The 27,856-nt window shown below is 36.1% G+C and overlaps 1 protein-coding gene across 1 annotated transcript; it reads left to right on the plus strand.

The window, feature by feature from the left end:
* LOC138868283 (uncharacterized) lies at window positions 1-27,856 on the plus strand. The gene is made up of 7 exons (XM_070145826.1): window positions 1-501; window positions 583-765; window positions 11,571-11,798; window positions 11,972-12,128; window positions 12,240-12,298; window positions 12,361-12,739; window positions 27,687-27,856. The coding sequence occupies exons 1-7, from the start codon at window positions 1-3 to the stop codon at window positions 27,854-27,856; spliced, it is 1,677 nt and encodes a 558-aa protein (XP_070001927.1).

Consider the following 27,856-nt stretch of genomic DNA (forward strand, 5'->3'; position numbering starts at 1 on the left):
ATGGATAAATTTGTGATCAGGTCAAACATTGGCCAATCAAGTTCCAATGGTTGTAGTCAGCCTTCTGTTAGTTCGAATATAGCTCCTGAAATTCAAAGAGGGACAAACTTATCCCTTCCTTCAAATGTTGATAGTGTTCTTGAGCTAGGATCTTCTAATCCTGATCTCAAAGAAAGAATACTGATTCTTCAATATGCCCCTAATATCCGAGATGAAGTGAGGAGACATTATATTCAAAAAGGGGTTTGTCAACCGAGTGGTCATGCTTTCCCTAAAACTAAATTTGGGAACAAAATGCGTCAATTTAATCCCGATTGGTTTAAGGGTCCATATTCTCAATGGTTGGAATATAGCATAAAAGGTGATGCTTCATTCTGTCTGTGTTGTTATTTGTTTAAGAATGAACTTGAAAGTCGCGGTAATGCGGGAGATGCATTTACAAAAGATGGTTTTAAGGGTTGGAACAAGGGTACGGAAATACTTAGAACGCATGTCGGGGAAGTAAGTAGTATCCATCACAAATTTTAATAGGATGCAAGATTGATAAATCAAGAACAATCGATTCAATCTTCTTTTCACAAGCAAAGTGAGAAAGAAAAAAGTGATCATCGGATACGCTTAAATGCCTCAGTTGATGTGGTAAGATTTCTCTTGAGAAATGGATTGTCATTTCGTGGTCATAATGAAAGTGAAGATTCCGAATACAAAGGTCTTTTTCTTGAACTTTTGGAATTTCATGGGGATAAAAATTTCGATGTGGGAAAGGTAATATTACATAAAGCTCCAAAAAATAATATGATGATTTGTCTAGCAATTCAAAAAGATATTGTGGATGCTTGTGCTAAAGAAATAATTAAGGCTATTATCCAAGATTTGGATGATGACTTTTTTGGGATATTCGTTGATGAATCAAAGGACATCTCACATAAATAGCAAATGACCCTTGTTATACGATATGTTAACAAAAGAGGGGAGGTGATTGAATGCTTTTTGGGTATTTTCCATGTGAATGATACATCTGCACTATCATTACAGAAAATAATTTATGATTTGCTTTTGGATCACTCGTTAAGCCCATCCAAGCTACGTGTGCAAGGTTGTAACGACTTGACCGGTCGTTTTAAGCTCTAGCATGTCGTTCAATGGTTTGAGGCCATAAGCAGCTTCACTTCAGGTATTATGACTTGTACGCGTGGTCGGAATTGAATTTCGAGAAGTTCAGAATCAATTTGGAAAGAGAATTCCCTTTTCGGAAGCTTTAAGTTGAAAGAATTGACTAAGATTGGATTTTGAGTAAACGGCCTCAGAATCAGGATTCGAAGGTTCCAATAGGTTCGTATGATGATTTCAGACTTGGGCGTATGTCCGAATCGGGTTTCGGAAGACCCGGGAATGTTTTGGCACCTATTGTGGAAGTTAGCATTTTTGGAAGAATTTCATAAGTTTGGGTTGAAGTGCATTTCAGTGTTATCGATGTCCGTTTGGGATTCTGAGTCTGGGAATAGCTCTGCATGGTGATTCTGGTATTGGGAGCGCGATCAGAAGTAAATTCGGTGGTCCGTGGGTCATTTTGGAATCATTTGGCTAAAGATAGAAATTTGAAGGTTTTTGAGAAGTTTAACCGGAAGTGGACTTTTTGATATCGGGGTCGGATTTCGATTCCGGAAGTTGGAATAGGTCTGTAATGTCAAATATGACTTGTGCGCAGAATTTGAGGTCAATCGGATGTGATTTGATAGGTTCAAACACCGAAAGTAGAAGTTTGAAATTTTAAAGTTCATTAAGCTTGAATTGGAGTGTGATTCATGATTTCAACATTGTTTGATGTGATTTGAGGCCTCGAGCGAGTTCGTATCATGTTTTGGGACATGTTGGTATAGTTGGTTAAGGTTCCGAGGGCCTCGTGTGGATTCCGGATGGTTAACGGATCAAATTTGGATCTTGAAGAAGGGCTTCAGCAGCTGGTATCTGGTGTAACCGCACCTACAGGGTTTTGGCCACAGGTGCGGAGCTGCAGAAGCAGCCAAATGAGCGCAGATGTAGTTGATAAGGGAGAAGGCTGGGATTGCAGATGCGATCAAGTCGCCGCGGAAGCGGGACCGCAACTGCGGAAGGAGGAGCGCGGAAGCGGAAATAGGGGGCCTGGGAAGGACCGCAGATGCGGTAGTGGGTCCGCACCTGCGGAACCGCAGAAGTGGTCAGTTGACCACAGGTGCGGAAAGGATGGATCCTCGAGGCAGTGTGTTCTTTTAAAAATTGGGAGATGGTCATTTTTCTCCCATTTTTCATTTGGTGTGGGCGATTTTGGAGAGCTTCAAGGGGGAATGTTCTTCAAGTATCTCAAGGTAAGTTGTTCCCGCTCATTACAAGTTAAATACATGATTTAGACATGGATTTGAATATGGAAATTAGTGAAAAACTTGAGGTTTGAGGGAAAATCTAGAAACTTAGTATTCTTGGATCTTAACCACGATTATTGGAATGAAATTGCGAGTAAATTATATATTTGAGTTCGTGAGGTTATGGGCAAACTTTATCTTCGAAAAATTTCGGAATCCGGGTACGTGGGCCGGGGGCGTTTTTGCCAACTTTTCGATCGGGATTAGGAATTATTATAAATTGGATTATTATGAGTAGTTGGTCACATATTAATGGATTTGCATATTTATTGGCTAGTTTTGGAGCGTTGTGCATCAACTTGAGTCCTCGAAAGGGCGTGGAATGCCGGTTATGGAACTTCGGAGCGAGGTGAGTCTCCTTTCTAACCTTGTAAGAGGGAATTGTCCCCATAGGTAAAATAATTGGTTATGTGCTCCTATTTTTGGGGGCTACGTACGCACGAGGTAATGAGAGTCCGTGCGTAGCTACTATTATGTATAAGTCCGGGTAGTGTAGGACCCAAAAACATGTTATACTTGGAATATTTGTAATTTTATTGACAATTGAATTGCTTAAATCCTATCGAATTGGTAAATTTCTAAAAGTATTAAACTTCATTTTCTTAAATCGTTAAAAGAGAATTGGCTTTTATTTGGATAAATGTTCCCTAATAAATTCTTGATTGGTTGTTTGAATATGTGTATCTATGTGTGCCCGCGTCGCATGTATGATTCGCGAGTGGGGTGTTTGTTTATTTATATTGACTGCGCCATATGTATGATTCGCGAGCGGGGTAATAGATGCATCTATGGTTCGCGCCGTTCGACCCTCGGTAGTGCACATTTTATATTTATATTGGATCGGGCCGTACGACCTCGGCATGATATGCGCATGCTTGTATTGTTTGCATGAGATTGATAAATGTTGATATTTGCCTTTCCTGGCCGGAGATAAATTGATAAAAGATGATGAAAAGTAAATCTTTGGAATCCATTATTTTTGAGAAGTTATTTACCTATTATCTGGCTTTATGAGTTTATAATCGCTTTATAAAATTCATGATCTCCTCCCATTTTTACAATTATCATTATTGGACCAATAGTAAGGGTTGAAGTCGACCTCTCGTCTCTACTTCTTCGAGATTAGACAAGATACTCATTGGGTACACGTTGTTTTCGTACTAATACTACACTTGCTGTGTATTTTTGTTGCACAAGCACATGCATCTTTAGTGGCCTAGTGGGCATAGTAGCATGGTTGATACGTAGACTTAGGTGAGCTGCACTTCTCGAGACGACCCACAGCTAGCAGAGTCCCCTTCAGAGTATTGTACTATATTTTCATTTCTGTCCACTTTGTATTCCGGACAGTTACTGTATATTATTTCCTTTTTAGTAAATGCTCATGCATTGGTGACACATGGGATGATTATTGGGTATCTTGTATTTACTTCCAAACATTCTTTTATTTACATTGTAAGGATTGTCTTTTACTAGTAAAAATTGAAGGAAAAATCATAGTTTTCAAAATTTTTAAAATGAGTACTTAAACAGGTATTTTGGTTGGCTTGCCTAACAGCAGTATCCGACACCATCATGACCATTTGTGGATTTTGGGTCGTGACAACATGGTATCAGAGCACTAGGTTCCCTTAGGTCTCCCGAGTCATGAGCAAGTCTAGTAGAGTCTCGCGGATCGGTACAGAGACGTTTGTACTTATCTTCGAGAGGCTACATGATTGTTAGGAGCACCTCCCTTCTTAATTCCTCATCGTATGATTTGATCCATTGGGGTTTATGCCTTTGTTTCTTTCCTACTCAATCTTACGCGGCGCGAACCGCTTGTTATAAATCGAGAATTGAAGAATTGTAATGGTACTACAGATGTGGTGCGGGATGTTTCTCCCAGTATAGTTGGTTGGGCTATTGTCGTCGCCTTGCGGAAGGATTTTCCTATCGTTTCGGCTCGGTAGTTGTGCTTCTAAGAACTTGGAGGCTATGCACAGGTTGCTATGATGCTCACGATTGGTTATCGCAAAGTATTGACTTGATGGTAGGATACTTGCCTATGTGTTGGGGCGGTGAATGATTTGAAAGGAAGTCTACTCAGTGCACGATTCAGAGATCTGATATTTCATTCCAGCGGAGGAAAAGTAATTGGCCTATGAATCTCCAGATTTGGGGTGATGGAGTAATAAAATTTGGTATTTTCGAGCATGGTGGAATTTTCATCTGCGATGTAGTGTCGTCGTCCTCGATTGTATGTGTTAAGTTTGTCGGTGTTATGGTTTTCTGCAATTCACCTTTGGGGTAAGATATTGTGAAATAATATTGGAGAAATGACTGTTAGATATCGCGAGGTGCGGTGGTTCAGGATTGAATCAGTGTTTCTAATGTTGATGGCTCGAGAAAGGTGATCTTCGGAAAGGTTTAAGGTTAGTAGCGATTTGTGGGTTCAAATGCTACGAAGGTAGATTTTATCTAAGACAACAACTGAGCGACAAAGGATGAGGAAGGACATGTGTAAAGTGTCGGGCGGTGGTTAAAATTTCTAGAAGACCAGGTATAAGAAGTAAAGGTCGAGTAGTCGATTAAAGGGGTGAGTCCCGCCAAAGTGGGAGAGTGGCGGAGTTGCATATGGGCTTTGTGGTAGAATGACTACGCACCTTAAGGAGAGTTTGGAATGACTTGGGAATTTTAGTGATGGGTGATTGGGGTCTACGGATTTAATTTGAGGTATGGGCTATTATGCGGCGGGAGATTTGATATAACGGAAAGGAACTGCTTGAAATGAAGAAGGATGCAACATACCTTTGAATTGAAAGGATATTGCCGCACATTTAATTGATGTCCATGAGGGGTGAAGGAACTTGTGCAACTAGAGAGTGAGCTCAGACTCATGATGGGTTATTGATGTCGTAGTGATTGTACCTTGTGCAGCAGCGTTGGAAGATGTCGACACGTAAATTCCACATGTGGGTTATCTCCAGTGAGCAGATTAACGGCCTCATGGTTGGCGAAGCTTCTGCGAAGAATTCTATTGGTTATACAGCAAAAAGATTGGTTGTGCGAATGTGATTGATGATTCAGAGTATAAAAAGGGGGTTTTACAGAACGATTCCGAGAATTTTGGCGGTTGATTGCGCAAGGTTATATCAATAAGAGATAAAGAATCCCGGTGAATTCCAGAGTTATGTAATAGTGGCTTCAAGCTAAGTGGGAGAGTCCCACCGCCTACGGTTGGATTGCATGGTCGTCTATTTGTGAGATTTCTGGTTATTAGCATATTGGTAGGTTATTTCAGCTAAGGGAGAGTAACATAAGAGGTGATTTGAGCAAAGAAATTGTTAAAAGTGTGCTATGGTTGGCTTTATTGGCTTATGTTCAGACGCGGGGAAGGATTCTGGATTTATGCCTTGTAGGGATGCGGGTTTCAAGGGAAGTGATTCTGCCGGGTGCTTCATCGATAGGGTATTCATGTGCTAGAAGATTCATGGAGTTGATTATATTCGGGGCCAAGTTAGAGCGGGTGACTCTCAACAACGGTCCTAGCGAATTCAAAAGTTAAAGTGTGGTGCCTAATGATTTCGAGCCTATAGGTATGGTTAAGAATCAAGCTTTTGTAGCAGCTTATGAGAAGAGGCTCAGAATATTCTATGATTTTTTGACTTGCAGTGTAGTATTTGGGAGGAAAATGAGAAAAGACTTCGGATTCGTAGAGGGATTATCAGAATGGGCAAACTAGTTGAGAATGTGAATGTGCGCACAAGGGAGGTATGAAATGGTTCGTGGGATTGGAGACAGCGTGGTCTCATGATTCAAAGTCACTCGGGATGAGTGTGGATGGGGTGTGTTATGTGTTGAATGGAGCTATTGTTATTTCTAAGGCAATCAAGGATAAATTGGAAGAAGACAGATTGATTAGCCATAGTTGAATTGGCATACTGGTGGTAGTGATCAGTTCCTTCAGCGTGATCAAGTTATGCAAGTGATTTGTAGAGGTACATGTGAGGCTTGTCGGCCACCGTAATTTATGTTATTCAGAAATATTCTGCTGTTATGACCTGTGATATGTAGGCGGATCCCGGAAGGGGCTATGGTGGCTTAGACCACTACTTAAAGGTTTGTATATTCTACGGTTATGAGAATTCACCTGTGTGTTTCTATGGTTCTCCTAAAGTGAGCTAAGTGAAATGTTTTATATGATGAAGTGTTAATCTATTAGTGGTTCCAGAGTTATGACAAAAATCGTGTTCTATCATATATTGGCATGTGTGGGTGTAGTGAGTGGTATGGAATTTGAAGTGGGGATCAAGGTTGCAGTTCGGTGTTGACAAGGATGTCACGAACTCGGATGAGCAGGAAATGAGTTTGGATGTTTAAAGTAAGTTGGTAGTGTCTTCAGCATCACCTGAGATCGGTGTTTTGTGAAAAAGGCTTTACATCCTGGTTAAGGATTCTTGATCACTTTTCAGCGTTAGTGTGGCCGGTGGTTTGGATGTACAGACCTGTTATCTGTTACGGAAGGTTGTGGGAACGTGCTCCACGAGAAGGTTGTATAAGTGTGGCAGGTAGCCACTTGATTAATTGAAGAGTTAAACCAAGTATGAAGACTGAAGTGATGTCATTAAATTGAGAATTTATGCCTGGAGGGCACTCGGTTTATTGGGTTGTGGACTGTGGAGGATTACTCCAGTCATGATGGTTGTTCCTATGTGTTATGAGGAAAAGGGGAGTTATTATGGACCTTTGAAAGGTTATTAGCCTGGTTCAGTACGGTCAGAATCAGCTTAAGGTCTATGGATGGATGTAATGTGAATATGGGCTCTATATCAGGCCAGATGTGTTCATTTTAGCAATGCGCTCCTTATGGAAGGGTAGTCGGGGTGTTATTTCATCGTCAGCTATTTGACGTAATGATATATTGTGATGTGTGAGTTGTGAGACGGCTTGGTAAATTTTTTATGTTCGCATAGAGATGATGTTATATGAGCAGAATGGCTATTGAGATTCAGATCGTATATCGCACCTCAGTTGTTCTTGAGTTTTGTAGCTTGTGACGCTATATGTCTTCCCAGGGATGGTATTATACACTTAGCGTTCTTGTGACCGATATTCGGTATTTTGTTGTAATGAGCAATCTGGCTTGGTGTGTATATCCTTATGTGAATTTTATGTGTGGATCGAGTGGCACGCCGTCATGAGCATGTTGTTTGGATCGGGTTGCGTGCCGCAACAGTGTGATGTTGAGTACAATTCACCGTATCTGTTTTATGTGTTTTGTTTCCTATTTTTCTGAGGAAAGCTCATATTAGCTGTGTGCCCACGTCGCATGTATGATTCGCGAGCGGGGTAATTGGATTTCCTTTTTAGAGTTCATTTTCCTTTTGTATCGCGTTCGAATTGGTAGCCTATTGGCGCATTGTAGCATCATATGAGACTTTTGGTCATGTCTGGGTGGCTTATTGCCAGAGCAGTTCGTACTGGGTGAGACAAGATCATTGGATTTAGGATCAGTGCAATCTGATTATATGAAGTATATTAAGGAGCTAAGACCATTATTTGGTTCAGAATGAGATGATGGTTATTGTCAGAAGTATAGACTCAATGGTTTGTTTATTCGGTAGTTGGTTATGAATCTCTACACGTCTCTTCCATCGTGGCGGTATTGTAAGAGTTAGAGCAAGATCTATGTATGTCATGAGGTACAATAAGAGCATCAAATTCGTGGAATTTCGACTAATTTGATCAGATAGTATTATTGTGGTCCTACGAGTAAAGTGGTGCAAGGTGTGAATTCAGCAAAATTGTGCAGTCATGTTTGGGTACATCATATAGTGATTGATATGGTGATCGTATGTTGGAAACAGTCCTGACAGAGAATTCTGAATGTTGGAATTGGGCTCTAAGCTTATTTGTTTGAAGGAAAGAGAATATCTTAAGATTGATCGAGCTAATATGCTCGACTGAGTTGTGGTAGCACGGGTAGGTGTACAAGGAGTTAAACAGTGATTTCAGACAACTTCGCTGCAATTCTTAGCACGTTCAAGGACGAACGTATGTTTAAGTGGGAGAGAATATAACGACCCGACCGGTCGTTTTGAGATCTAGCGCATCATTCAGCAGTTGAGGCCATGAGCAACATCACTTCAGGTATTATGACTTGTACGCATGGTCGAAATTGAATTTCGGGAAGTTCAGAGTCGATTTGGAAAGAGAATTCCCATTTCAGAAGCTTTAAGTTGAAAGAATTGACTAAGATTGGATTTTTGAGTAAACGACCTCGGAATCGGGATTCGAAGGTTCCAATAGGTTTGTATGATGATTTCGAACTTAGGCGTATGTTCGGATCGGGTTTCGGAAGACCCGGGAACGTTTCGACACCTATTGTGGAAGCTAGCATTTTCAAAAGAATTTCATAAGTTTGGGTTGAAGTGCATTTCAGTGTTATCGATGTCTGTTTAGGATTCCGAGTCTGGGAATAGCTCCGCATGGTGATTCTAGTGTTGGGAGTGTAATCGGAAGTGAATTCGGAGGTCCGTGAGTCACTTTAGAGTCATTTGGCTAAAGATAGAAATTTGAAGGTTTTTGAGAAGTTTGACCGGAAGTGAACTTTTTGATATCGAGGTCGGATTTCGATTCCGGAAGTTGGAGTAGGTCCATAATGTCAAATATGACTTGTGCACAAAATTTGAGGTCAATCGGACGTGATTTGATAGGTTCAAACACTAAAAGTAAAAGTTTGAAATTTTAAAGTTCATTAAGCTTGAATTGGAGTGCGATTCAAGATTTCGACATTGTTTGATGTGATTTGAGGCCTCGAGCGAGTTTGTATCATGTTTTGGGACATATTGGTATAGTTGGTTAAGGTCCCGAGGGCCTTATATGAATTCCGGATGGTTAACGGATCAAATTTGGAGTTTGAAGAAGGGCTTCAACAGCTGGTATCTGGTGTAACCGCACCTGCGGGGTTTTGCCGCAAAAGTGGCTAAAGGAGCACAGATGCGGTTAAGAAGGGAGAAGGTTGGCACCGCAGATGCGATCAAGTCGCCGCAGAAGTGGGATCGCACTTGCGGAAGGAGGAGCACAGAAGCAGAAATAGGGGGCCTGGGAAAGACCGTAGATGCGGTAGTGGGGCCGCACCAGCGGAACCGCAGAAGCGGTCAGTTGACCGCAAGTGCGGAAAGGCTGGAGGCAGTGTGTTCTTTTAAAAATCGGGAGATGGTCATTTTTCTCCCATTTTTCATTTGGTGTGGGAGATTTTGGAGAGCTTCAAGGGGGAATGTTCTTCAAGTATCTCAAGGTAAGTTGTTCCTCCTCATTACAAGTTAAATACATGATTTTGATATGGATTTGAATATGGGTATTAGTGGAAAACTTGGGGTTTGAGAAAAAACTTAGAAACTTAGTATTCTTGGATTTTGACCACAATTTTGGGAATGAAATTGCGAGTAAATCTCCTTTGGTTCGTAGCCTTGGGGTTATACACTTTTCCTTAAGGCAGAGGTTTTGCCCCGCTAGGAAAGAATGGAACTTCAGAAACATGTACTCCGTCGAAGGCAAAGAGGTTTCAGCAACCCTAGAGCTAGTTCAACTTGAAGACTGTCTTTTTCTCTATTATATATTTGAGTTCGTGAGGTTATGGGCAAACTTTATCTTCAAAAAAATTCGGAATCCGAACACGTGGGCTCGAGGATGTTTTTGCCAACTTTTCGATTGGGGTTAGGAATTGTTATAAATTGGATTATTATGAGTAGTTGGTCACATATTAATGGATTTGCATAATTATTGGCTAGTTTTGGAGCGTTGTGCATCAATTTGAATCCTCGAAAGGGCGTGGAATGCCGGTTATGGAACTTCGGAGTGAGGTGAGTCTCCTTTCTAACCTTGTAAGAGGGAATTATCCCCATAGGTAAAATAATTGGTTATGTGCTCCTATTTGTGGGGGCTACGTACGTACCTGGTGACGAGAGTCTGTGCGTAGCTACTATTATGTGTAAGTCCGAGTAGTCCAGGATCCAAAAGCATGCTATACTTGGAATATTTGTAATTTTATTGACAGTTAAATTGCTTAAATCCTATCGAATTGGTAAATGAATTTCTAAAAGGATTAAACTTCATTTTCTTAAATAGTTAAAAGAGAATTGGCTTTTATTTGGATAAATGTTCCCTGATAAATTCTTGATTGGCTATTTGAATGTGTGTATCTATGTGTGCCCGCGTCGCATGTATGATTCGCGAGCGGGGTAATAGATGCATCTATGGTTCGCGCTGTTCGACCCTCGGCAATGCATATTTTACATTTATGTTGGATCGGATCATACGACCTCGGCATGATATGCGCATGCTTGTATTGTTTGCCTGAGATTTATAAATATTGATATTTGCCTTTCCTGGCCGGAGATAAATTTATAAAAGATGATGAAAAGTAAATTTTTGGAATCCATTATTATTTGAGAAGTTGTTTACCTATTATCCGGCTTTATGAGTTTATAATCGCTTTATAAAATTCATGATCTCCTCCCATTTTTACAATTATTATTATTGGACCGCTAGTAAGTGTCGAAGTCGACCTCTCGTCTCTACTTCATCGAGATTAGACGGGATACTCATTGGGTACACGTTGTTTTCGTACTCATACTACACTTGCTGTACATTTTTGTTGCACAAGCACATGCATCTTTAGTGGCCTAGTGGGCGTACAAGCATGGTTGATACAGAGACTTAGGTGAGCCGCACTTCTCGAGACGATCAGCAGCCATCAGAGTCCCATTCAGAGTATTGTACTGTATTTTTATTTCTGTCCACTTTGTATTCCGGACAGTTACTTTATTTTATTTCCTTCTTAGTAAATGCTCATGCACTGGTGACATCGGATTCTGGGATGATTATTGGGTATCTTGTATTTATATCCAAACATTCTTTTATTTACATTGTAAGGATTGTGTTTTACTAGTAAAAATTGAGGAAAAAATCATAGTTTTCAAAAGTTTTAAAACGAGTACTTAAACAAGTATTTTGGTTGGCTTGCTTGACAGCAGTGTCCAGCGCCATCATGACCCTTAGTATATTTTGGGTCGTGACAAAGGTTACAATGGAGCTAGTAATATGCAAGGAAGAATAAATAGCCTAAAGTCTTTGATTTTAAAAGATGTTCCATCTGCCTATTGTGTTCATTATTTTGCCTATCAGTTGCAATTGACATTTGTAGCTCTTTCTAAAAAGCATCCGAATGTGAATAATTTTTTTGATGATGTCACTAACACATTGAATACTATTGGAGCATCTTTTAAACGCAGGGAAATACTTCGACAACACCAAATAGAGAAGTTAGAAGAATTACTTAAATCTGGAGAAATACTTACCAGGCAAGGATTGAATCAAGAACGTGGCTCCAACGACGGGGTGATACTCGTTGGGGTTCGCATTTTAAGACCTTGAAAAATTTCTTGATTATATTTTCGTCGATTGTTAATGTGCTTAAAGATATGCAACAAGATAGTCTTATTTCTCTAGATAGATTTGCAGCAAAAAATCTTTTGGGTAATATTCAAGAATTTGAATTTGTGTTTTTATTGCACTTGATGTTCAAGATGTTGATTTTTACAAATGAATTGAACAAAGCTTTACAAAAGAAAGATCACGCCATAGTCAATGCTATGAGGTTGCTTGACCTTGCAAAGATAAGATTGCAGACTATGAGAGAAAGTGAATTCGCGTTCTTGATGAATGAAGTTTACTCATTCTGTGGTAAACATGATATTATGATCCCCAAAATGGATAAAGACTATCCAAGATCGAAACGAAAGAGGTCGGGAGTTTCATATTCACATCACTTTAGTGTGGAAGTATCTTATGCAGTTATTGATTTGCAACTTCATGAGCTAAATAGTCGTTTTGATGTAGTGACTTGCTCCTTGGTATGGCTTGTTTGAATCCGATTGATTCATTTGCTAATTTTGACAAAGACAAAATAATGAAGTTGGTCGAGTATTATCCAAGTGAGTTTGATGACAACAAGCTTCGAGATCTCAGCTTTCAGCTTGATAGTTTCAATGTCTATGCTCGAATGCCTCATAGCAAATTTATCAACTTGAAGGGAACGGAGGAGCTTGCTATAGTGATGGCAGAGACGAAATTGGATCAAACTTGGTGTTATATTTATTTACTTGTGAAGTTGACTTTGATTCTACCTGTTGCTACTGCAAGCGTGGAAAGGGCATTTTCCTCAATGAAGCTCATAAAAAGTGATCTACGTAATAGCATTAGTGAAGAGTTTTTAAATGGTTGTTTAGTTTACAATATAGAGCTTAAGGTATTTGCAACTGTAAGTAATGATGCTATTATTGATCGTTTTCAAAGTATGAAAACTCGTCGAGTACAATTATAAATTGATAATATTTGTTTTTGTGATAATGAAACTAATGCTCGCTAAGTTGTTGTGATTGTAAAATTTTATATTATCAAACTAAATGTTAATCTTGAAAGTAATGGTGCACTCATCGTCCCGAATTTCTAGATTCGCCTCTGAGAGTAGGCTACTTACATCATATCCCTTTGGAGTGTGAATCTTTCCGAATTTTACATAAACGTGAAATGCTTTGTGCACCAGGCTATTTTTGTAAATTGAAGTCACAACATAATGATAAAAAGTCGTGATTAATCATATTTGATACTTTCTTCTCATAATGGTACCCAATTTTACTGGCGAAATCACAAGTTTTTTTGGCTAGATTCTATTGTATACTCATAATCTTCAACATATTAATATTTTATATTTTCTTTTTAGTTTTTAATTAATGTCTCGAGTTTGAACTTGAGTATGAAATTCAGGTACAAATTAGCATAATCTTGAAGATGCTAATAATATGCATTTTTTTAGTTTTTTGGCTCGATGTCCGTTCTTGCATTGCAGTCCTATTAAGAGCATTTGGAAAGACTCTATTGGACACCTGCGTATGGTTAGTAAAACGTATGAACCTAGAGTTCTGATATTAACTTGTCCCGATTCAAAATCCTGCTAAGTCGTGATGATACATAATTTAACCCGTTAGGTAAGCAAACTAACATATACTACCACTCAGGCTGTATATCATCAATAAAATAAATAAGAATGAGAAAATTACTCTGCTAATCCCAAAAATTATTTAGCTGATTGTAAATAATTAATAAGCTTGAGGTGTTAAAAAGTATTTTTAAGTGCTGAAATTAATATTTTAGATAAGTTTTAAAGTGTTTGGATAGAAGTGTTGAAACTGATAATAAGCAGTTGATGTGATTGGTAAAAAAAGTATTAATAAGTTGTTCTTTTATTAAAATAATCAAATGCCCTAAAAACTTTATAAAAGATTCAAATTTTAGAAGTTTTTTTGTAAAGAAAATAATGAACAACGAATATAATAGTAAGAGAAAAGTAGAAATTTGTTTTGGAAAAAATATTTTCGCGAGTTGAAAAATATTTTCTCCGCTTAAATTTAGATGCCACATTTTTCTTATTAGTTCGTTCTAAAACGAATGATATATTTCTATAATTGAAAATAATTCAACTTTAAACCTTTTATTTTACTTATATTACTCTTAATGAAAAACTTTTATAATCAAACAAATGTTATGCCCCCACAAACTTTTTACCTCTTACACTTTTAAGACTACAAGTTTAAAAAATCTCCCTCTTTTCTCTTAAATTTCATGTCGAATCAAAACTACCTCATTCAAATTGAAATGGAGGGAGTATTAGTAGGGATAAACTAGTAAAAATCTTGGTCAAACTAAAAGTGCTTATTAGCTGAAAAGTCATAAGTTGAGGGTGACCAACTTATGACTTATGCCTTATTTTAGCTTATAAATATTTGGCTTATAAGCATTTTGAATGTTTACCAAACGCATATGTAAGTTAAAAGATGCTTATAAGCCAGTTTGATCAGCTTATAAGCTTAGCCAAACACCCTCTAAACTCGGATTTGCAATCAAAATTCCACATTTGATAAAGCTCTTTTTGTGACTTCATAGTCAAGTTCGAACCCGAGACACCGCCATTGACTTCATTTTTCAGGTTGGAACCTGAAATACCGTCATTGAATTTATTTTCTTTTCCTCTCGGTTACCTTAGTTATGAATTTTTTTTTTTAATAACTATTTGGTACAATAAATTTAAATTACGTAAAATTTTATTAAAAAAGAAAGCACACTTTACCAGGATTAAATTGCAAAATTTTTGGTTAAAGAGTAAATTTGTGATTAAAAATAATGAGATCGCATTCAACCTAAAATACTTCTTGAAGCCTAATAGTTTTAAAGTTTCCATTATGTGACCATGTTTAATTAATTTTTCACTTCTTTTTTTAGCTTACTTTATTTTTTAGAAAACGGGTATGTGTAACAACATTGATATAGTTTTTAATTAAATAGAAAGAAAAATTAACACAAATAGCCGCCCACATAAATTAAATTAAAAATAATTATGGATGTATAATATTTGTATAACTGCGTATAATCTGTGTATACCAACTAGAAAAGTAACATTAAATTTGGCCGACTATTTGTATAATAACACGCTTAGATTGTATTGAAACTATTTACTGGGCTCTCTGTTTGCCTGGGCCATGGCAAATACAAGTCCATGTCATTTTATGGCCCATATTACTCATTACCTTCCCCCCTTTTTTTTTTACTTGTAGTTTATGCATCCTTTGCGATTATTTGGAGCAATACTTCACATTGAGCGTGATCGCTTGAAATATTTTACTTTTCATACTTTCCCTGGTTTGGATTGTTAGTTCTTATTATATATATTTGTTTTTAGCAGGACTAAAGTTTGGTTATTTTTAGAGAAACTTTCAGAATCCACTATGTTTTAGTGGTTATTAACTAGTTGTAGCTATTATTTACTATATTACTTCCTATAATAATGTTTTCAGGTTTTTAGAGTGTATTCGATGTATTTAAGCTATTGTATTCATGAATACAGTGACATTTCTCGACGTGAAATAGGGGATTACAATTAAACAGATTATTGTATTCGACTGTATTCAACTGTATTCACGGCGTGAAACAGGGGATTACAGCTAGACAGATTATTGTATTCAACTATATTCGACTGTATTCACGATATGTATTTGTGAATACAATAATGTAAATAGCGCAATTCATGGTCTATTCAGCTGCTTTTAAACGGAAAGTGAATCAATTAACACAATAGACTCCTAATATAACTCAACAAACACAATTATAAATCTGAATACATAAAATACATAAATTATATTAATTAAAAAAAATATATGAATACATTGATGGAATATAGCGAGACAGTGAATACAATAAAATACATGGAATACAACGAGATACATTGAAATACAATGAAAAAAAGAAGAAAATGAATACAATGAAATACATAGAATACATCGAGATACATTGAAAATATATTAACAAAATCTTTAAGTTGCTCAGCCCCAAACTCTGTCGTCTTTGTTCAAGAACAATCCTAATGTCGTCTCATCGAGAGGGCCGCGATAAAATTTCTCTAAATAACTGGACCGATTCAACTTCCACCCAAAATCCTCACTTAGAAAGCTTTCTGCTTTAGAGTCTCAACAATGGCGGCTTTATTACAATTCACTGCAACACCTCTCAACCAACTCCAATTTCATTCAAAAACGCTGCCCAAACACACCGCTAAATGGGGTACTATCCGCTGTTCCGCGGCCTCACCCAGCAAAAGCTACAACATTACTCTTCTCCCCGGCGATGGGATTGGACTTGAAGTTATTTCTGTTGAAAATTTTGTGAGACAATGGAGATTAATCAGCAGAGAATTGTGGTTGTATTCATGGAGAAAGACTTGTCGTTGAGAAAGAGAGGGTGGGGAAAAATATGAAAGAATGAGAGAGAGAAATAATACAAAGCATTTTTTATGGCTTAAGGATAGGAGGTGACCATAAATAGATATTTGGCTATAAAAATCAAAATGTAGTTATGAAATAATAATTTTTTAAAGGGTATTTATTTAAAATAAGTAAGGTATCAACCTTTGCTATAGGAAGTAAAAATTTCTTATTTTTACTCATCCTATTTAGAGCTCTCAGTACGAGCTGACCAGCCAGGCCTAACCCAGCCCACACAGGCTTTAGTAATTGACGGGCTGGGTTGGACCGGCCCAATATTTTGATAAGCCTTAAAATGGTCAGCCTAACTACTCTTCTTGTTATATTTAGTTCCTTATATATTTTTTATATTTTTAATTAAATATATTATTAAGCCCACGGGCCGGCCGAGCCCATCCTCGGTCAAGCCTCATGCACCACATGAGCCGGGTTTTAAAGTCTCGTTTTTAAATGTGCTCCAAAAATCTTAGCCCATTCTTATTAACTTACGGGTCGTATTGGACCGGTCCAGCGGACTAAGCCCATATTGACGGCTCTAATTTTTATTGTAGATAAAAATGTTCATTTTACCAAAAAGACCAATAGTTAGATGTCCAATCCATAATAAATAATATCCCTCGCAATGTAATTGTCGTTGGTATGATTTTTTTTTTCCTGATCAAATCTCAACTTGTACTTTCTATCAATTTTGTTAACTGTGTTTGTTTGTTGATTTTCTTTTTCTCGGAAAAAAAGAATTCACTAAACAAACACTTTCTTGCAAAAACACAAACAAACGCAACACCGAAACTTGTTTGGACAACTTTTAAAAGTATGTATCCGAAATTTTCAAAAAGTTTCTTAAAAAAAAAAAGTATTTGGTCATTGATTGTTTCTAAAAGTAAAAGAAATAAAATTTGAGGGGGCTTGGTGGGTTGTTGGGATGGATGGGTAGTGTAGAAAAACGAAAAAAAAAAAAGGGAAAACAAAAAATTGAAATTCCAAAAAAAATGTAAAAAGAAAAAATTGAGGGTTTTTTTTTTTGGGGGGGGGGGGGAGGGGTTAGGTTTATAGGGGGGTGTGTGCAGAAAAACGAAAAAATAGAAAATTAAAAATACAAAAAAATAAAAATAAAAAATTGGGACAACTAAGTAAATTTCTAGATAAGTTGGATTGAGATTCTTTTGTTTTGGGTGAGCTTCATGGGTTGTATTTGGGCTACTTCATGGGTCAGAATAGGTTATAAAAAATAGTGGGTTAACTTGGGCTCAATCCAAATAGACCCATGAGCTAAAATATTTATATTCAAATCCATTATTCTCTAGGCGGGTTGGATGGGTTTGAGCTCAAATTGTCACCCCTAACCAAACGCATATATAAATTAAAAAATGCTTATAAGTCAGTTTGACCAACTTATAAGTTTAGCCAAACAACTTCTAAACTCGGATTTGCGCTCAACATTCCACATTTGATAAAGCGCTTTTTGTGACTTCATATTCGAACCCGAGATAGCGCCATTGACTTCATTTTTCAGATTGGAACCCGAAACACCGCCATTGAATTTAGTTTTCTTTTCCTCTCGGTAGCTTTAGTTATGAATTTCTTTTTTATAACTATTTGGTACAAGAAATTTACATTATGTAAAATTTTATTAAAAAAGAAAGCACATTTTACCAGGATTAAATTGCAAAATTTCTGGTTAAAGAGTAAACTTGTGATTAAAAATAATGAGAGTACATTCAACCTAAAATACTTCTTGGTGCCTAATAGTTTTAAAGTTTCCATTATGTGACTATGTTTAATTAACTTTTCACTTCTTCTTTTTTTAGCTTGCTTTATTTTTTAGAAAACGGGTATGTGTAACAATATTATCATAGTTTATAATTATATAGCAGGAAGAATTAACACAAATAGTCGCCTATCTAAATTAAATTAAAAATAATTGATGATGTATAATACATGTATAATGAGTGGCAATTTGAAGCCAAACCCATCCACCCCGCCTAACCCGCCTAGAGATAAATGAGTTGGGCTGCAAATATTTTAGCTCATAGGCCTATTTCGGTTGAGTCCAAGTTAGCTCATCATTTTTATAGTCCATTCTGGCCCATGAAGTAAACCAAATACAACCCATGAAGCTCATCCAAAACAAAGGGATCTCAACCTCAACTGAAAGTTTTTCTAAAAATTTACTTAGTTGCCCCATCATTAGTCATGTATCTAAGTTTAACAACAAGAATCAAGGTTTTTAAGTTTTGATATAAATATGAATAATTTTGTAACTGAGTTGTGCTGAAATTTACTTATTTAGAAATAACATAAAAGATATTTTTCTAACTTACAAATTTTAAATACTAATTTCTTATTTAAAAAAAATATATTTTGATTCTCAAAATACTAATAATATTTTTTTTGGATAGGAGTGAGTACTTCTTAACAGCTTGTTTGGATGGTTGTTACGCATCGTTTCATAATGTATTGTATTGTACTGTATTGTTTGAAAAATACAATGTTTGGATAGACTGTGTTGTTTGCCATCGTTTCATGATATCATGCACCAATATGAAGAATAAACTTGCAATATTATAAAGAAAAATTATGATATAGTATAAAATTACTATATAAATATGTAGGGTAAATGATAAAATAAAATAATTTAATAATAATAAAGGGTGAGATTGAGAGAAAAAGACAAGGTAACGACGCGACCACACCAAATTAGTCGCTACATAAAGTGACACATTTCGTCGTTATGTAACGACAGATTTAACGATACGATACAATAAAATTTAAGTAACAATCAAAATAAACATTGTATTTAAAGTAACAATACGATACGATACAATGGGTAACAACCATCCAAACAAGTTGTAAGTGGGGAGTATGGCTTTCTTGTGTTATATTATAAAGAAAAAATAATAACTACATAAATATATATAAATCAAAGTTCGTAGAGAAATTGTCTGGGTTGTTTTTCCTAAAAGAAATCGACAAAGTTTTCTGAAAATTTTGTGTGGCCAGAAGGCTCTTTTCTAAATGAATTGTTTATGGAACAATTCCAACATCAGGGGGAAAAATAGCCAAACTTTTATCTTGCACAAAAATTTTCTTCAAAAGGTTTTTGAAACATTGTCTTTTTTTTTTTCAACCACTATTTCTTTGTTTTTTCTTCTTCTTTCTTTTACACTTTTAAATAGTTATTTAGTTTTAAAAAGTTGTAAAAGCTCATAAATAGTTGAGTATAAGATTAATCCATGTGTTTCTCAGCTAAAAATTTAAAATTAAATATATAGCAATTTATCGTCGTGCATGGAATAAATAAATTATGAGGAAGCTAAGAAAGTAGAGAACATACGTAGGTGTATAAAAAGGTAGAAGGCTTTGTTTATATAAGATGGAGCATAGTTCTAAAACATGGGTCAAGTTGGGCGGTTGAGCTTTGACCCATTGTTTAGCCCATCTTGACCCAGCCCATCTTAACCCAAGTATATTTTGGGCTGGGTTGGGCAATGACTCATTTAATGACTCAACACATCTTGACCCGCCCAAATTCAATCCAACCGGCCTGTTTGTCACCCCTAGTGTATGCTAACTAGAAAAATTTGGGAGAAATTCAAAAATAGCTAGATTTACAAGTGGTCATTCAAAAATAACTACAGTTTCAAAAGTAATCAAAATTTAGCCACTTTTTCATGTAAAGATAAATTTGAACGAAAACAATGTTCAAAATCCGAAACAATACTCCAGGTTAATATACTGGAGTTCCAGTATAATATACCGGTCTAGTATATTATACTAGAACTTTTCGCGTGTTGGATTCCAGCATAATATGATGGAAGTTCATACACAGGTGTACCGATTTCCAGTATATTATGCTAGAACTTTCCGTGTTGCAGTAAAATAGAGGCTATTTTTTAACAGCTTTACAAACGTTGACTATTTTTTAATGACCAGTCCGAAAACTGGCTAGCTCGTGCTATTTTTACGAAAAAGCAACATTGAATCTGGCAGCGACATTTGTGTTGTGAGCACGTGATTTTTGCCCTATGTGAATTACTCCCAGAAATTCAAAACAAAATAATTTCTTCCAGTGTTTGCAATTTTATGAATTTTTGTGATATTTTCTGTTAATTGTTTGCATTTTTGTCTGGGCATTTTAATTAATGAAAAATACAAAAATATATGTGCATTTGCTTTTAGGATTTAATTTAGCATTTTAGGATTAATTGAGTAATTAGGTTATTTTAAAAAGGGAAAATCACAAAAGTAGTCATTTTGCACCTTTTAATTTTAATTTGTGATTTTTGAGTTAGTTCTTCTTTAATTTATTAATTGTGATAATTATCATTAGGTTTAATTATTATTTTTAGGTTAATTAGGTCCTAGGAATTATTTTAGATTTTGTTTAATTTGAGAAAAAATAAAAAGAAAAAGAGAAAGAAAAGGAAAAGGCACTAAAAAGAATTAATGGAAATGAAGAAAAGGAACTTGGGCCAAATTAATTGAATCATCTCCAAGCCCAAATCCCTGAAACCCGTCCAAATTGCCCTAATACCCGGCCCAAAACCACCTTGACCCGATCCACCTTCTCCCATCACCATCAAAACGACCTCGTTTCATTTAGGGGAGATCAGGACCGTCGAGGTCTTCCTCATCTAACGGTTGGGAAGCCGGGTCTCCCACGTATAAAAGTGTCCAAATGCACCCCCTACCCTCTCATCGTCTCTTTCACAAAGACTCTAACCTGCAAACTCTAACGCCGCCGCCTCCATTTCCACCGCCTCAAGGTGGCGGCACCACTACCAAACAACCCCAAATTAACACCTTGAAGCCCCCATGACCTCCTCTCTCCAAATCCTTAACCCATACCCTTCGAATCCTTCCCGGCTCCATCGAATCTTGAATCTAGGGATAGGGTTTAAAGCCCCAAAAGTTCAAAGTGTTCTAATCCTGGATTCTATGGCTTGCATGGTTACCGGCTCCAGTATTGAAGTATCAGGCTGCCAATATTTCTACAAAATAATATTAGTCGCCTGCTCTTGATAAATTTCTCCGAATAATTCAGTTGAAAGACAAGCAAAATTCTGGCCAAGATAAAACCTGTTTTTTTTATATAGTTTGATCTTTTCCAGGTTTTACCCTTGATGTCATTTGGTCTTGCTTGATGAATTCTGTGTTTGTCCTCGTTAGTTAATCATTTAGTTTAATCTAACTAGACTGAGGGTTTAATTTAGTTCAATTTTGCGTTAATTAGTATTTTAGCTCGGGTTTTAAATTGTGAGAAAATTGTTCATTTGTTTCTTTGCCATTTGCCTTAATTTGATTTGGGTTAGGGGCATCATGACATTTGGGATTTGAATCATTTCAGAATCCATTCCTAGAGCTTGAATGGATTTTTTGGGCCCATGTTTGTGTAACCATTGGGCCGGTTAACCCATGACCCAACTGAGGCTGATGGGTAATTTCAAGGTCCCCAAAGGGTAGTATAGGTAATCTAGCTAGGGAATCTCTTGGGTAACTGATTTAGAAGCTTCTAATAGGGGTCTTCTATGGAATTTTAAACTTTAGCTTGGGTATCAAGTCAGAAAATGAGGGATTAATTGGCAAAAGTAAAAATTAAGGGGGGACTAGAAGTGCAAAACTAAACTCTCAGGTTTGCCCTATTTGCTTGCCTATAAAGGTATTTCTTTCTTGCCTTGCAAGGCAGAGATCAAGAGGTGAAAATCCAGAAAAATGCAAAAACTGCAAAAAAATTACTGTTTCGTAGACTTTGAGTATTTTTGATTCCTTCAATTTCTAGATAACAATAGAAGGCTGAGTGGTTCGAATAACCACTATTCCATTGAAACTTTCTCGATTTACTTTGATTTCTGAGTACTGAAAGTTGTTGGTTTGTCTGAGCATGAAAATGATTTGATTTTGGTTGGTTTTCAAGAGCTTTTGGTTCGATTTTGGTTGTCTTTTGGTTGCTGAACATTGTTTGGGATTTTTGTTGATTTTAACCTGCCTCAAAGATGGTTCCCCTTTTGATTATTTCTGGGCTAACGCTGCAACTAACACTGGTTTACTGCTGCTGATTCCTCCTTCTTCTTATTCTCTTTGTTGTTGTCAGGTACATTCTCTTGAAATTCTACTGGATGTATGTGTCATAATGGAGATGAAAGTGAAAGTTTTGGAACATGGCAGCTGACTCTGTTTAGTTTAGTTTCAGTTTTCTTCGTGGTGCTTATATGCTGAATCAGTTAATTCATTGTAGTTTAGCCACTTAGTACGATTAGCTAAATTTGTATGTTGTAGTTAAATCTTGGGACTGTTGGTGATATGCTACTGATAGAAATTTGGTGAATGCATAATTTCTGAGAGTTTTCTTTTTGAGCATTGTTGGCATTAAGATGTGTTAAGTTAAACATCCCTGTTACTTCGCTGGTTTCATTTTGTGTGTTAAAATCATTTAGAATGAGGATTCAAAACAAAGGAAATGGTTATAGAGGGAAAGTTATTGATATGTGTACGTTGAATATGAGTGGATTATGATTAATATGCACATCGTGGAGTAAAATAGGTGTGTGTAAAAGCTGAAATGGTAGAAAGTTGATTAGCATGTTCAAATGTGGGGCATTTAGGGAAGGTGCATAATTTCTTAGCTTTCATGGTTCTCCGTAGTTGTAAGTTTTTTCATGTTTTCTTTAATTTGCATCCGAAGGTATAGTCAACAAGAATGGTTCAAAAAAGGTTTCGTTTGGTTTTAATTAGTCCATGATGCTCCAAAGGGCTTGCGTTGTCAAAGACTCGAACTCGAGTCGTGTTATGTATTGGTCTCAGCGATGGCTTTCTGAATTTGTGGCACTTCAGGTGCTCATTTGTGCTTTGGAGACTCGATACCGAGCCTCTCCCCAGCATAGCATATTTTCAGGAGCTTGGGGCTCACTAGTGGGCCCAAAATAGGACAGGCCCTTCCTAATGAGACTTGGGCCACCTCTTTTTGTTGGGTTACTAGTTTATGCTGAGCCGAATACCCCCCTTTCTAATAATTAATTCTCCATCGTGTAAGTTTCTCGTTAACCTGAATAAAACCTTTGGTTAATTTAGTAGTAAAGAATCGAATTCCTTTAAATAATTGGGAGGCGAGCTATACTAGATAAGACATTGTCTATGGCCTCCGAGCTTTAGTTTGAATATCCTTTTAAAATAGAATCGAGGTACGCAGCGCCAAATAAAATCTCAAATGCGCGGCCCTCATTTAATCCTTTCTTTTAAAATACTTAGAACTCGAGGCGTGCCATTTAGCAAATTCACATGGCCCTCGCAAAGTTAAAAACTCGTAGTTGCTTTAGGCGCATTGTTTTAATAATATTACCTTCCTAAACTCGGGTGCGCATTTATGTGACCCAAATCCAAATCTCAACAATGTCGAAATATGTCGAAGACCGCGGGTGCATTTATGTGACGTGGTTCAAGACGTATTTTGGCAGCGTTGCAATATTCCTAAAAGTGAATAAAAACAGTTAAAAGTTAAAATTTGCACATAGATTTAAAATATTTTTAAAATCAGATAATTAAGCCAAATATTACAGTTGAGAGACCGTGCTAGAACCACGGAACTCGGGAATGCCTAACACCTTCTCCCGGGTTAACAGAATTCCTTACCCAGATTTCTGGTTCGCGGACTGTAATTTAGAGTCATTCTTTCCTCGATTTGGGATTTGAACCGGTGACTTGGGACACCATAAATCTCCCAAGTGGCGACTCTGAATCTTTAAATAAAAATAATCCCGTTTCGATTGTCCTTTAATTGGAAAAACTCCCTTATACCCTTTTGGGGGTAGGTAAAAAGGAGGTGTGACATGTAACACGCTTAGAAAGGTGTTGAAACTATTTACTGGGCTCTTTGTATGCTTGTGCCATGGGGGCATTTGCATCTATACCCTTTTTTTGTGTCATGTTTTAACTTGTGCCCGCTTTGCAAAAAAAATTTGCAAGCATACCCGGTTTTTCGCATAACTTCAGCATACGGGGCTGAAGTAGCAAAGACAATCACGCAAAACTTCAGCATTCTAGTAGTCGGGCTTGAAGTTCAGCTCTAGAGCTAAAGTTTTTGTTTTGTAACTGTTGAACTTCAGCTCTAGAGCTGAAGTTTTTGTTTGTAACTGGCGAACTTCAGCTCTAGAGCTGAAGTTTTTGTTTGTAAGCTTTTCTAGAGCTGAAGTTTTTGTTTTGTAACTGTCAAACTTCAGCTCTAGAGCTAAAGTTTTTGTTTGTAACTGGCTTTTTGTTTGTAAGCATCAGCTCTAGAGCTGAAATTTTTGTTTTGACAGTCTGTCAAACTTCAGCTCTAGAGCTGAAGTTTTTGTTTGTAACTGTAAGATTCAGCTCTAGAGCTGAAGTTTTTGTTTTGTAACTATCGAACTTCAGCTCTAGAGCTGAGGTTTTTGTTTGTATTAATATTTTACTTGGCTCTCCTCTTCTGGAGTCGAAATTTTTTTAATCACTTGACTGCTTTTCTTGTACTTAGCAAAGACAACTATAATCACTGGTGATTTCATATGGATAACTCTTTGTACTTTTTGTAGTCAAAATGAGAGTAGTTAATCTGTCATTTATCCTTAATTATGGTGGTTCTTTGTTTAGGTAAAAAGTTACTACAAATTACTTGGCCTACTTGTCATAGTTGTGTTTGTGTACGTATATCTTCCCTTCAAATATGTTACTCCATTCTACTTCATCACAGGTTGCCGTTTTTGAGCTCAATAGATGACTCGTTCCACTTCATGAAAAATCTGAACAAACAGTTAAGTTAAATCCATAACTATGCTTACGTAAAAGAATATTAATTGAGACAAAGCGAAGAAGAAATAATCTGCACCAACAGCAACAGAAGAAAGATGAAGAAAACGAAGGAGGAGAAAGGGGGCTGAAGTTATTTTAAAAATGAGTACAAATTAAAAAATTTTAAAAAAATGTGTATAAGTTAAATGGGGGCGACCAAATAAGGCGCCCGTACAATTTTTAGTGTGCCATGCAAATACAAGTCCATGTCAATTTAGGGCCCATATAACTCATTACCTGCTTTTCTTCACTTGTAGTTTATGCATCCTTTGCAATTATTTGGAGCAACAGTTCACATTGAGCGTCAACACTTGAGATATTTTACTTTTCATACTTTCCATGGTTTGGGTTATTAGTTCTTCTTAATGTATATGTTTGTTTTTAGCAGCAGTAAAGTTTGGTTATTTGGACGAATCCTATTGCTGAAAAAAATGTAAAATTATTACTTGTTTGTACAACTTTTAAAATGAATTGGACTCATCCTATTCAGAAAAAAAGAATTCACTAAACCACAAACAAACGCAACACCGAAACTTGTTTGGACAACTTTTAAAAGTTTGCATCCGAAATTTTCAAAAAGTTTCTTAAAGAAAAACTATTTGGTCATTTATTGTTTCTAATAAATTTTTATGATTGATCTATAAAGTTTCTTCAAGAGTTTCTCAAAGAACTTTTCTTCTAAAAGAAATAAACGTTTCCTGGAAAAGTTTTTTGAAAAGAAAGTTTTCACGGCTTTGTTTGTTACAAAACTTTTTCTATATAGAGTCAAATTGCCAAATATTCGAAAATATAGTACAATCCAACCTCCCTATAACAACCTCATTTGTTTCGATACGTTTTGGTTGCTATATTGAAGTGCTGTTATAGAAGACACATATTATAACATAATATAAAAATTAATTTCGAGTAAAATTTGATTTTTATAGTAAATGACTATTATATATGAATATTGTTGCAAGGAGGTCAGAATGTATATAATACAGGGTTCTAACACCTATTTTCGCATAGTTTCAAGCACTTTTTTTTGTTGTTATTCAAAGTAATGATATTAAACTATAAGTAGTTAATCATTCTCGTGACTTCTACCTAAAAGGGCTTGGCTCCAAAATAATGATAAGGCTTTGATGGTATTGTCAGTTTGTCACGGAAGAATTTACTCGAATCAGTTTATGCACAAACCAAGGTTAGAGTACATATTAATCAACCATAAATCAAGTAGCACCACTACGTAATTACTTTGATATAATAAGAGTTTAACTTTTATGTATTCACAGCAAAAAATATATTTATATAATAAAATTATTTATAAGTTAATTTCAAGTAAATCTTGATAATAAATATTATTTTCCCTCTTTACTTTTACTTGTCCACTATTGATTTTGCACACCCCTTAAAAAATAATAAATTAAGTGCATAATTTACCATGATACCCATATTAATTGGTGTATAGTTTTAATGGGTTTGAAAAATAATTTGGAATAAGTAATTAATGATAAGGCAAAACAGAAAAAATAAATTATTTTTCTCTTGATATGCAAAAAATGATAAGTAAAAATAAAAATTTATTTTTAGAATACTTGTTAGTTAAAAGTGAACGAAGGAAATAATAATTAATAACCTAATAAAAATGATATACGGCCTACTAAGCTATCACAAGTTAAACTACAATGATAGTATACTTAAACTCATATAAAAAGCACATGTCATGCAACTGTATTACTTACGAGTTCAACTAAACCCATAACTTTTGATATAGAGTAAAAATTTGTATACAAATATTCATTAGAATTACAAAAATAGTAGATGTGAAACCATAACTTTAAAAATATAATGGGTTTAATATTAAAACATTAAAATTGAACTCATATATAGGATTTAAGATCCTGGATTAGCTTCTGCATGCACTTACTACTTTGATACACGTATCTAGCTAGTGCCAGCAAATAATTTTCGAGAGCTTTCTTGATTTTGTTCAACCTATCAACTTTAAAAACTAATCCACTGCATTCCTTTATAGTCAAGAGGATTATAATGAATTCTTAATCAATCTGTTGATTCTGTGGATTTCTTACTGTAGATTTCTGTTAGCTTCTGACCCACAGATCCAAATAAGTCAACTCATGGATCTCACAGCCTTAACAGAATGCAGACACCTAATCCAATTGTGTTTAAATTATACATTTCATATTCAAAATATATATTATCTTGTAATGTAACCTACCCTCACCCGTATAAGCGGAGCCAAGATTTGAAGTTTATGTGTTCGAAATTTTAGTCTTTTTAAGTTACTGAACTCTAAATTAATAATTTGTATATAAGCAATATATTTTTTAAAGTAAATGCAGAATTTGGACCAAAACTAGTGAATTCTGTCGAACCCGCAACCGCAAGGCTAATTCCGCCCCTCGACCCCTACCTCTACAAAAGGAAAAAATCTTATCTATGTGCTATACAGCCTATGGTTTATCTAGTTCACAGAGATCCATTTTTAAATTAGGAAAAAATAAAAGAAAAAAGAAGAATAGGATATTCAATTATTTGGCTATAAATTCTGAACTTGGGTTTGACAGATTTGAAGATTAAACCAATTGAGAGTACATTTTTTTTTTTGTGTATTTTGTAGCTATGTCTTCAATGGGATTAAACTATGGCCATCTTTATGTGCAGCAAAAGCGTTTAAAGGAGAATCAGACAAAAATGGAGAACGAAAAAGCAAAAGGAAACGAAGGCAACAATAATGAGAAGAAGAAGAAGAAGATTCATCCTATGGTTCAAAAATCAAGCACCAAATGA

Source organism: Nicotiana sylvestris, chromosome 5 (assembly GCF_000393655.2).
Source record: "Nicotiana sylvestris chromosome 5, ASM39365v2, whole genome shotgun sequence".
Classification (NCBI taxonomy): Eukaryota; Viridiplantae; Streptophyta; class Magnoliopsida; order Solanales; family Solanaceae; genus Nicotiana; species Nicotiana sylvestris.

Bases quoted from the DNA above. Each gene is read 5' to 3' on its own strand.
- LOC138868283 (XM_070145826.1), top strand. From the start codon at position 1: ATGGATAAATTTGTGATCAGGTCAAACATTGGCCAATCAAGTTCCAAT. The intron at 502-582 runs GTAAGTAGTATC...TCTTTTCACAAG, and splicing joins TTAGAACGCATGTCGGGGAA to CAAAGTGAGAAAGAAAAAAG. The intron at 12,740-27,686 runs GTATGAAAACTC...TGTATTTTGTAG, and splicing joins TATTATTGATCGTTTTCAAA to CTATGTCTTCAATGGGATTA.